Source organism: Symphodus melops, assembly GCF_947650265.1.
Source record: "Symphodus melops genome assembly, chromosome: 4".
In the NCBI taxonomy this organism is placed as follows: Eukaryota; Metazoa; Chordata; class Actinopteri; order Labriformes; family Labridae; genus Symphodus; species Symphodus melops.
The window spans coordinates 26,861,969-26,874,127 of record NC_136694.1 but is presented as its reverse complement, the minus strand read 5'-3'; the positions used below and the strand labels follow the sequence as shown (position 1 = coordinate 26,874,127).

The 12,159-nt window shown below is 41.5% G+C and overlaps 1 protein-coding gene across 1 annotated transcript in view; it reads left to right on the top strand.

The window, feature by feature from the left end:
* The window catches only part of LOC306822672 (plexin-A2-like), a 98,618-nt gene extending 88,151 nt beyond the window's left edge, over positions 1-10,467 (top strand). Inside the window, exons 27-32 of the mRNA XM_079341825.1 lie at positions 1,054-1,150; positions 2,720-2,919; positions 3,914-4,083; positions 4,387-4,599; positions 5,500-5,650; positions 6,847-10,467. Coding sequence (XP_079197951.1) covers positions 1,054-1,150; positions 2,720-2,919; positions 3,914-4,083; positions 4,387-4,599; positions 5,500-5,650; positions 6,847-6,942 — 927 coding nt within the window. The 3' untranslated portion in view covers positions 6,943-10,467. The remainder of the gene's footprint in view (positions 1-1,053; positions 1,151-2,719; positions 2,920-3,913; positions 4,084-4,386; positions 4,600-5,499; positions 5,651-6,846) is intronic.
* The last annotated feature ends 1,692 nt before the right edge of the window (positions 10,468-12,159 follow it).

Below are 12,159 nucleotides of genomic sequence, written 5' to 3'. Positions count from 1 at the left end.
GAAGAAATTACAGTAATTAACTTTAGGTTGGGTTTTTTTTAAGGCCATCGGTATGCACCTGTCCCTGTCAGCTGACACAGTTAGCTAGCACCTCAGCCTCTTTTCCACCATGAGTCAACAGTGAGCCACGTCCTTCCTCTATATCATACTTTTATTGATACATCAGGAATTGGAAAGCAGCATTAAAGGAAGAAAGCATGACTTTTTGATCCAGTAGATGTCACCCTTGATCCTCAGCGTTAAACCAAAACAAACTGCTGCCTTCAACGTATCTCCACTCGCGTTTGCACGAAGGAGTTATGAATTCGAACTCATAACCAAGCACCATTAAGGTCAAGCACCAGACCAAACGTTAGCACACTTTGGTTAACTCGTAGCTTCATAATGCACATACATTGACAAAGAATGACTGTGATCTAAACACACTGACGTGACATCCAAATAAGCAGTGAGTAGGCTTGTTCTTCTTTTCTCTAGTCCTTGACTCAAACAGCTTTATACTTAAGCTCGTCATGTCCACGTAAACATGATGTAAACGTGGCTCTGACAACAGTACAGCTGACGGGACTCGAGCTTCTCACTCATGGTAGACATGGTCGTGTCTCAGAGAGACGTGTACAGAGGACACACTTGATTTCTGCTGTCTTTACGTATAAAGTGTTACACATTCTTCTTTTAAATGTTTGAAAGTTTGTTACTTTTTAGTGAAGTGTATTTTGACTCGACGTTTGAGGGGTTAAATCTGCTAAAGAGTAATATTTTCAAAATGTTTGTTCTGCTTTTGTGGTTAAATCTTCTGTGATCATCGCTCTGCTCTTCGTACCTCTACTTAGAAGAAGAAAAAAAAAAGAAATCATTTTCCAGAACTTTTTACTTGAATCTAAGGTGCTTTCTTGTCCTGTGACTGCCAATTACAGACGTTCAGAACATCTCAATCATTATTCCATTATCAGCTACTCATCGTTTTTGAAATTGCAGCCATGATTAGTTCTGGCCAACAGCTGCGAGCACATTCCTTAAAATAACAGGCAGCCCTGTACCTTTGTGTTCCAGGTGTCTGAGCGCTGCGTGGTGGCCTTGGTGCCCAAACAGATGTCGTCTTTCAACATCCCGTCCTCAGCAAGCTTCCCCCGCAGCATCAGCAGATACGGTCAGTACCGTGGAAGAAACACAAATACTATACTATCTATCTATCTATCTATCTATCTATCTATCTATCTATCTATCTATCTATCTATCTATCTATCTATCTATCTATCTATCTATCTATCCATCTATCCATCTATCCATCCATCCATGATTAAACAAGGTCATTAAATATGTTTGCATGAACAAGACACTGTGAGGAGCTTTCATAACTTTAGATTCCTATAAACGACACCCTGGATTAAATGTGATCTGTGAAACAGCCGATCAGTGACTTTTTGTTCTTGTTGTTTTTTTAAGGATTCTTTCATTAAAAGTGAGACACATGCGACATCAAACATGATGACAACAAGAGCAGAAAGCACAAAACACAGAGCGAGAGAAAGCCAGAATCAGAGCCTGAAAAGAAAAGAGGCTTTTATTGAACCAGGGCACATCTGTATCATTACTATAGCAACCAATGAAATCAATCTGACAGTGTTTCACAGTCTGAAAACACACACACATACACACACACTGCTGACAGACAGGGCGGTCTCACAAACTGATCATCTGATGAAATAAACTCTGTTCACAAACTGTATCTCGTAGGAGGAAAAAAGTGAAGTTTCATTTAGAGCTCCTGAGAGAAGCTTTCAGTGTCTTTGCTATTTCAAATGTTTCGGTAGCTTATTGTTAAAACGTCATCGGTCACCTACACTACAGAAGCGAATATGCACATTAATAATACATTTAAAGGAAAATATCTATGGAATGACCTCACTATATCATCAGACATGAAGGACATTTTCTATGTTGAAGTGCTGGTTTCTCTGACAACAATGTAGCAGCCAGTATGTCCTCTTTGTTAGTGTAGATTCAGGTCAAGAAGGGTTTGTTGTTGCATCGATAGAAGCAGGTTTAAAGAAGTGGTTCAGATAGAAGTGATTGTATCCGACCTAAAAACGCTTCTGCATTTTCCTAATCAGCTCCACGAGCAGAATCAAACCAGGATCAATGTTGGAGATGCTTCTGAAAAATGGAGAGAGGTTAGAACGCAGAAAGGTTTACAGAACGATGCAGAGCTGGCTAAACACTGAAGCTTCAGTGTTGCAACATGGGAACCTGCGTGAGCCTCCACTCTAGACTGCAGTACCCATTTCAAACACTCAGTGGCAGAGTTACATATTGCTCCTTTACAGAAGGACTTGTTTTGTTTTATTCAGTCATATAGATTCATTAGTGTTGATTTCTGTCTGTCACACAGCCTGATAAAAACTCCACACAGGAGCCTTAATACAGTTAGGAACTTTATATCCATTTATTTGGACTTTAGCGCCCCCTGGGAACTAAATACCTAAAATGCAGTCCCATTGAGAGTACTGGTAATCCAGATCTGGTAATCCTTTAAATTCTGTATCTGGATGTAGTTGATCCAATCTAGCCTTCCTTTGAACAAAACAAAAACAAAAAATCAAAACTGATCCAGGATAAAAACTAAGTGGATTTAAAATTGAGGTTATTTCTTTTCCAGATTAAACCGTTTGAACTTACTGGGCCTCGAGGATTTCTGTAATGTTTATTTTCCTTCCAGGTGTCGACGTCCCCTTCCGCTCCACCCCCACCAGCCCAGACAGCCCCCACTCTCGAGTGCCCATGCTGACCCCGGACCTGGAGAGCGGGGTCAAAGTGTGGCACCTAGTCAAGAACCACGACCACGGGGACCAGAAAGAGGGCGAGCGCGGCAGCAAGATGGTGTCAGAGATCTACCTGACGAGGCTACTAGCAACAAAGGTGCCGAATATTTAACTTGCTGATGTCACTGACAAAATCTGATGTGTGACCTCTCCCACTATCAACCATGAGAAGAACGGACCAGAGCTTTTACAGATAGACAGAAGAGTCAGTTTAGGTTTGATTTTAGCTAAACTTTGTATGCAGTCATAAAAAAAAACAAGACAACAACAACAGGAAATGAGTAGAGAGTGGAGGATGACATACAGCAGAGGGCTGAGGTCAGATTAGAACACACTGCTATGTGGACTAGAGCCTCTGCACATAAGGTGCACGACAACCACTCTGCAGTGGTGCCCCTAATTTTCCTTTTTCCAGATGATGGAATAAAGAAGCCATGCTGGTGCTTTTAGTTGCTACAGTTTGGTTGCAACTTTAGACAAACTGAACAATGAACAACTTTCTGATCAATACGAGATGAAGTAAAAAAAAAGCTGGTTAAGACCACTGAGGAGCCTTGTTAGGGCACAAACAGCCATAATGGCACAAGAAAAAATAAAGCCTTGAAAATCATTCATGTTCCTCTGAGCAAAAGACATGAAATTGTAGTCAGAAAAAAAAGGGGGAAAAAAGATTATGTGCACAGTGTAGTGAAGTGGTTTGAGATCCATGTGCGAGATTTGTCGGAGAGAAAAGACTGGGCCATTCCTGAGAGTGTGTTGTTTATAGTTCGACATCTTTGGAGCACAAATGCTAAATGCAGAATATTCAGACGAGAGTTAACCCAGCAGGACCTGAGGCTGCATGCTGTTAGCAGAACGAGCTTGGCACGGTCCAGTGGTCTAGCTCGGCGGAGACATTACGAAAGATGGTGAATGTCCAATAAAAGATAATAGACAGACACAAGTGTTTATCACACCTCTGTGCCAAAAGAGGCAAAAAGACCTAAAAGCTTTTTTTATACCGCCACAATGATGAGTGTTGTAGGGATCTCCTCTCATAAAAGTTAATTTACCGCTGTCAAGTTATTACTCTATGCACTGTTTCCTTACAGGGCACGCTGCAGAAGTTTGTGGACGACCTGTTTGAAACTCTGTTCAGCACCGTGTGTCGGGGCACCGCCCTGCCTCTAGCTATCAAATATATGTTCGACTTCCTGGACGAGCAGGCGGACAGACACGGCATCCACGACACGGACGTGAGGCACACCTGGAAGAGCAACTGGTGAGAAAATGTCTGATGTTAATGCTTCTGATATTTACAAAGAGTCAAAAGTCAGCGCCTGATGAAAATCACAGAATAATTCTTATTCTGTGTTTGATGCTGCTCTCTTGAAAACATGTTGGCTTTTCTCTTCCACGTTTCATAATTTTCTTTGATAAATTCAGATCTGAGGCTTCAAATTGTCTTCTGAACTCTATCCGCGGCTAAAGTCAATTTAAAAATCAATATAAGACAAATCAGAAAAAGTCATTTCTGAAATTGTGTCTCTGCTTCGTTCTCTCTTCTCTGTTTCGATATCTGCAGCCTTCCCCTGCGCTTCTGGGTAAATGTGATCAAGAATCCTCAGTTTGTGTTCGACATCCATAAAAACAGCATCACAGACGCCTGTCTGTCTGTGGTCGCCCAAACCTTCATGGACTCGTGTTCGACTTCTGAACACCGTCTGGGCAAAGACTCGCCGTCCACCAAACTACTCTACGCCAAGGACATCCCGCACTACAAAAGCTGGGTAGAAAGGTGTGTGTGTATGCTTTTGTGTGCGTGCGTTTTAAGCTAAATGTCCTTCACGACGATGGAAAGACGAGTCCCTAAAAGGAGCTCAGTGTGGGGACGTCTCTTTGTCACAAAGTTCCTGAAGAGTCTGTGTTTTGGGTAAAAGTATGTAAATACTGATCATTGTTTGAGTTTTAAAAAAAGATGAGGAGCTGTGGGTAGCATTCATGCTCTGACTCTCCTGTGTGAACGTCTGGGTCACCTGAAAAAAAAAAAAAAAAAAAAAAAAACGGGTTGATTTTGGCTCCCTGACATACAAGCACAGATATGCATCCTAAAAACAACGCTGGTTGTGATAAAGTCTAAAGTATCACATTTTTCAGACACTTTGTTTCCCTATTATTCAGCTCACTTATAAAGAAAAACATTGGCTACTATTTCTGTTCTTCTCAGACCAGCTGTATTGGGTTCTGTCAGATATGGAGGATGCATTTATTTTCTCCAGCTAACCTTTCACAAAGAGAGATATTTTACATAGCTACTTTTCTTATCCCTCACACATTTCTCACATGGTGCAATAGATCTGGTCCTTTTGTTGTTGAGGCTTCGGGGACAAATTAGAAGCGCTTAGTTTGATGCAACAGACCTCTGCTTCTACTGTTCTGGCAGATTTCTCATGCGCAAGTAACCGTGCAGCCCTAAGGGTTCGGAGTGACAGAAGTAATAAGTAGTATGATGAAAGCAAACATTAGCACAGCTAAATGAGACTTTACTTTTGTGTTCAAAAGGTCGCTGGAGCCCCTTCAGATTTGCTGTCACCTTTAAAACAAAAAAAAGAGCGACTCCAACGGAGGGAAAAAAGCTCTGTATGCATGAGTGTACCCTCGACTTTGACATTGTGTGTGTGTGCGCGTGTCCTCACAGGTACTACGCTGACATAAACCGCCTGCCTGCCATCAGTGATCAGGATATGAATGCCTATCTGGCTGAACAGGCTCGCCTTCACTCCAGTGAGTTCAACATGCTCAGTGCCCTCCACGAGATCTACGCTTACGTCAGCAAGTACAGCCAAGAGGTGAGACCCGGTCGACACACAAACGTGCTGCACAGGTCCTGCAGGTGTGGTTAGCCCTCTGCAGGCAGCAGATTCATACATTTAAACAGCTATAAGACAGACAGACAGACAGACAGACAGACAGACAGACAGACAGACAGACAGACAGACAGACAGACAGACAGACAGACAGACAGACAGACAGATACATAAATAGATACATACATAGATGCTTTATTGATCCCGAGGGAAATTCAATAATACACGTTCAATAATACACAGAGCCAAACAGCGTTACTGTAGAAGGCAGTGCACATTTTGGTGAATCCAGAGATTTATCAGCAGACTGCTTCACGGCAGAGCCAATAACAGCTTATGTCTGATAAACCCTCTGCATGCTGCCGGTCCAGCTGTCAGTCAGACAAAAACACTGACCAGACGGAGACCACAGTGGAGCATTTCGCTGCTGCAGAAGCAGAATATTCCCTCAGGACATGCAGAATAACAAATGGATGATTTACATAAACCAGAAGGATGCAAACAGGGCTCTTAATGACTGCAAATGTAACTCCACGTAGATACCTAACAGCACAACTGCAGCATATCAAGAAAAGGTATCGTGTCTCATGTGTGCATGTTTCCCTCACAGTACGTCAATGCCCTGAAGTGGTACAAATGTTTGAATGAAAGTTGAACGATTAAAATCCTGGTAAGATAGTTTGACCACTCTTTTGGTTGAACTTCAGCGCTTCAGCGTCACTGCTTGGTTTGTTTGGATTTAGTCAGAATGGATAAAACAGCAACTCAAAGTTCACCTGCACATTAATATAGCAGGATGTGAAGAAAATGAGGCCTGCGCAACCACACCTTTAACTGTCAACTGATTTACAATGGATGAATAAATTACTTTTGTTCTATACTGGTCAGAACAAAGCAGAAAGAATTTTTAGATTTCCTCAAGTTTGAAGAGTGAACCCGATGTGAAATTGCCTGCATCTTTACGAATGGCCAGCAGGGGGGACAGAGCTGCAAAGAGAAGCTGGTTAAAAGGAGTTAAAGAAGCAAACTGTGACAATAGAGCGAGCTGCTGTTAGAAGTGTTGCTCTGTTGTGTTTGATTAATGTCCATGTACATATTTTCTTAAATCCCACAGCTGACGAGAACAATATGCCTCGTGTCCTTGAATTCACAGTTTGTGTGTTTGTGTGTGTTTGTAGCTCATCGAGGCACTGGAGCAGGATGAGCAGGCCCAGAAGCAGAAGTTGGCGTACAAAGTGGAGCAGATCATCTCAGCCATGTCTGCAGAGAGCTGAGACACACACCCACATGCATACGTTAAGACAAAGACAACACACACACTTAATCCTTAACTGAGGACTCTAAACCCATCTGTAATGCACGTTGGGTACACACACACACATTTACACACACAAGCATATGGATGTACGCAGAGACATTGCGGATTAATGGACCTACTGTATAAACAAACAGCACACACACACATGCACACAAAGAGATTCATACAAATGTACATACACAGACCACTCTACACATCAAACAGCAGAACGTCCCAAAGCACGACTTTTGAGTCCAATGTCATCGTTTTTACTGAAGAAACTCCAACAGGCATAAATCCAGCTTTGAAAACGCTCCCATCGTGAAAAAACAAAAAGAGAGAAAGAAGGAGAGAAAAAAAAAAGATTTGGGCCATCACGGCTGCTGAATTTGCAGCCACTCCGTTTCTGCTGGGTAGTGGCTTGCCTTTGTAGTGGCTGCTTCTGCTTCTCCTAAATGTGTGTGTGTGTGTGTGTGTGTGTGTGTGTGGCGTGGCTGGAGCTCTGAAGATGAGAGCGGCGCTTAATAAAGAATGACTCAACTTGAAAAGTCACTGGAGGAGCTCAACAAAGACAGGAGCCAATTTAATGGGACAGCACATGTGGTGAGACAAGACTCCGAGTTCTTTTACACGTCAGGGATGAAGGACGTTTTTTCACACGACATATCACAGGCTCGGAGTGACATTGTCATTTGGAGCCATCGGGGGCAGAGATGTGTAACTGTGAGTTTGTTAAGCCTTTTTCCTGTTGCCTTTTAAAGGCTTAAAAAAAACACTCAAGACTTTGGCATCATTCCTCTTTGTCATTATTATATTTTTTTTTTTAGATGACGATTTTCTAATTTGAAGTCAGCTTGAGACTGAACCGTGTAAGTAAATGAGTCTTAAAGAAAGTGAAGCTCTTTAATAACAGTAAGGACCCGAATTGGCACATGAACATGGCCATTTTCCTCTGACATCGCTGTAGGGGTCAGAACCTCAAATGTTAAAATCACGTTGGATTGTTATATTCCTGGTGTACAAATTCTATGATTATAGATTTGTGACATTTTATTTTTTATTGTTATTGATTAATCTGCCACTGAAGAGAACAATGAAAGGTCAGATCCAGCCCATATGCCAAGTGGATGTCACAGCAGCTAATACTAGCATTCAACCAATCAATTTCCCCTGCTAATGTTAGCTAGGAACTGGGTGAACGATAACGATTAGCTGTTGTGAGATTATGACATGTTTATGACCTGTTATTGATTTATCAGCTACAAAAAAAGGAGGGAAAATGAAGCATTATCTAAAGCTAAAACAACACAATTGATCCTTCATTAGCCACAAACAACGTACTCCAACCAGCTACTTGCTTCTGGAAAGGTTAGCTAAGAACTGGATAAATGCTAACGTTCGATATTGTGAGAATCTGACATATTGTAATAATTTTCCTGCTCAACGGTTAACCGAAGAAGGAATTTAAGGAATATCATCTAACCTGATCATTCATTAGCAGCCATAGTTGCAGGCTTCATTCATCTTGCTCACAATAAGGTAGCAGCCAGGATTTGGGTTAATGCTAACGCTAGCTCTCTGACAAATGTTCGTCAGTTTACTGCTTACTGATCGATCTGCATTTGAACATCCAGGAGATATCGTCGGGTTGGCAATGTTGCCAGGGAAAATCAAACGTTTTTTAACTTATCAGCTGCTGACAAGCTAAGACCCCAAAGGACTCAATCGGGTAGGGGATGATACGTGGCACACAGAAATATGAATTTAAAAGTTTATATCATTAAAATTCCAACAGAAAACGTTTACAAACACTTGTTCTTCTTCCCAAAATATCTTTGTATAAATTATCTAGGAGGCTAAGTGTCCTGTCATGTGTCCTGTTTCTTTGTGCACATTTAATTTTGATAACCACAGAGTGGACAAAGCCTCGCTAAAATCTTTTGTCACTTCAAACAAAAAGCTTGTCGACACAATGTTGTAAGAAGTGCTTTCACCCCTGGTGTACAATGGATTACTAAATGCAGGGTTAATCATCAGGGCCCAGTGTCTTTTTCTTTTCAGCCACCGATCATTGTCCAGTGAAATTAAAATAATTGGTCATATTCATAATGATAATTAGATTTGCAAACCTGGACATCGGCAGTAAGATGAAAGCATTATTGTTTGGCATTTTGAGCTTCACAGCCTTAGTGTGACATCAGAGGAAAATGGCTGCCGAGTGGATATGGTAAATCACCTTCAAATGTGAAATAAATGGAAAGATATTTCCAGACCCAATCCCTGGCGTTTGTGCCAAATATAATGTCTAATGTTTCATTTCTGTTAAAAGCTGTTATTAATACACGCCACTGAAGGGAAGAGATCCCATTAGAGATAGGACCTTTTGTACAGCGATGATCGATAGACCACCAATTCAAGCATTCAAAGATAAGTGGAGACCAAATTGAACTGTAGCAGAAAGCATGATTAATGATGCTATGAGTCTGATCGTGGATCAGATTAGCTTAACCCCGGGCGACAGGGGCCCCCCTTCCCCCCCTCCCCTCCCTCATCAGTCATTGTTTACATTTAGTTATACTTGAAATGCACAGAGCGTACGAGACATTCGGAACACCTGCTGCTCCTGTGAAATAATCTGCTCAGATTAAGTTAGATGGAGGCCTTGATGCTGTATTGATTTTTCCCAATAATCCACTTTAAACGCATCCTTGAGTTTTAACATAGAGGAGGATCTCTGCAGACATCTGAGCTGCTCAGGGCCAAGTGGGTGTTCCTAATATTTTGTACACTGGGTGGATATAAGATTAATAATATTTGCTTGAATCAGCAGCCCGTCCTTGAAAACTTCATTTTTGTCTGACGCTTCCCAGCTCTATCTTCATCTCTTCATCTTGTTCCCATGTTCGAGCGTGTGATTCTTGACTTTTAATCCTGTTTTTCTAAATGTACATTTTACCGCCTGCTCGTCGTCTCCTCGCTGCTGTATTTATAGAGTGCCATATCTGAACTTTAAAATGATTATCATGATCTGAGGCATCGTGTTCGTTCAGGTTTTTAGTTATGTTCGTTTTTCGCCCATTGCAAAGATGAAACATGAACGTGTTTCTGTGCTTGAGGCTGTGTCACGACTTGCGATTCACAGTCACTGTGACAGTCTGTCATTCTGCAGCGCTGCTCTTTTTACCATGTCAGTATCAGTGGGGTTAACGTAAACCCCACAGGACCTCGATTCATGCTAACCTAAAGATAAAATAAGAGAAATAATAATAAATGCATTTCCTGTTCAGTGTCCAAATGTGGCGGAGAACTCGTCAGTTTCATGTGTGGTTTGATGATAATTTATAAATGTGTTGTGCAATAAACTGTCAGACGTTTAAAACTGTAATGTTTTCTAAACTATATATTATTGTAAATTTTATTGTACATAAAGAACACTCCTATTTTGCAAGCAAAAGATTCACTTTGTACTGTTGTTATACATTAAATGCGCAGCTGATGAGAATTATTTTTGCCTGGTCTCCTTTTTAGAGTGTCAAGATCAATTTTGGACTTACATAAACAGAAATCTTAAGATTCATTAATGAGTCACACCTTTTTTTTTTTTTTTTCTTAATAATTTCGGGGCTTTTTGGCCCTTTTTTTTTTTAGAGATAGGACAGTGATAGATAGAGCCAGAAATCAGGGGGGAAGGGAGAGTGGACATGCGGAAAATGTGCCAACGGTCAGATTTGAACCCGGGTCACCTGCTTGGGGGACTCTGTTCATAGGGTGTGCAGGCCACCGACGCCCCCCTATGGGCCATAAATTAAAGTGAAGTCATTTAAAGAGCATCTGAACTCTGACTCGTTCAATCTGATAATCTATTCTTACTCCGTTTGGGGAACACCCGTATGCTGATTTGACAGTTTAAGTGTTTTTGAGTTTTATATTGGAGGGCTCATAATGCAAGACAATGACGTCATGGATCAGTCGAAATCTTTGGGTCACAACTGTTGTTCAGCACAGCCTTACAGTGACAAAAACAAAAATGTAATTTGTTACTTTTATGTGTCCTGATAAGTATTTCATTATAAAACAATGGCTTGAATTGAGGACATATGATGTCATTGCTCAACTCAACTTAACTCAGCTTTATTTATATACTGTAGCACCTTTCATGCATAAAACATGCAGCCCAAAGTGCTTCACAGAAAAAACCTCCATGAACCCCTCCATGCACCTAGGACCCTGAATGTTTTCCCCCCATGGGCGATTACAACTTCTTAACTGTGTGTGTCGATACAAGAGCGGGTATGAACCAGAGTGTAGCGGTCTGGAGCCAAGGATAAAGGGCCTTGGACATCCAGAAGACACTGTTCCTTTAAAGTTGTTGTTTTTTTCATGATTGCACTCACCTGACTGCCCCTGAACTCTTCACCAGTTGTCCCTTCACACGTGGACCTCACAGATGAAGACATTTCCTGTCTGACAGAAGGGAAGGAGACCGAGTGGTCAGGGTGCGCACCCTGTGTGATGTCGTCCTCAAAGTCGCATCGCTGTGACCTGTGACTCCTTTCCCAGCATGCCCCTCGCCTCTCTCTCCATCAAATCTGAAAATGAGCGTTTGAAGCGTTCGAACTGTCTCGTTGAAGCGATGCCTGGTGTATTATTTTAAGTTCATTTTAAGGAGTGTTCTCAACTTCTCAGTGTTGTTCTCTCTGGGTTTTTTTTGCAGCACCTTTGGGGAAAAGCAGTAACAGCAGGTGTGTTTCTAAAGATCTAAACTGAGCTCTTGATGGTTGTTTGTCTTCATCTGAATATCACATTTTTTGTTGTTTTCTCTGGATTTACACTTTATTTTCTTTGTTTGGTGAGGTATACTCACCTTTGTTATCACTTCAAAACAGTATAGCTTCTTCTCTCTCTCTCTCTCTCTCTCTCTCTCTCTGCAGGGTGATAGGCATCTTTTTTATTTTCTTGGAGGTTGTCAAGTAAACTGACGGGGGGTAATACCAGAGAATAAGGCATATGCAATGAAATTTAATCTGCATCCCACGAGCTGTAAAGTGTTAGCTCCTTCAGAATAACAGAGGGACTTTTTAAACTTGGCTGAAAACTTTCAAGATCACGACTTTTGTAACGATGATACAATTTCCTTTCGATATTTTTGAACCAGGTCATACGCATCTTAGTTGTCGTGAAGCTCGGATGAAGA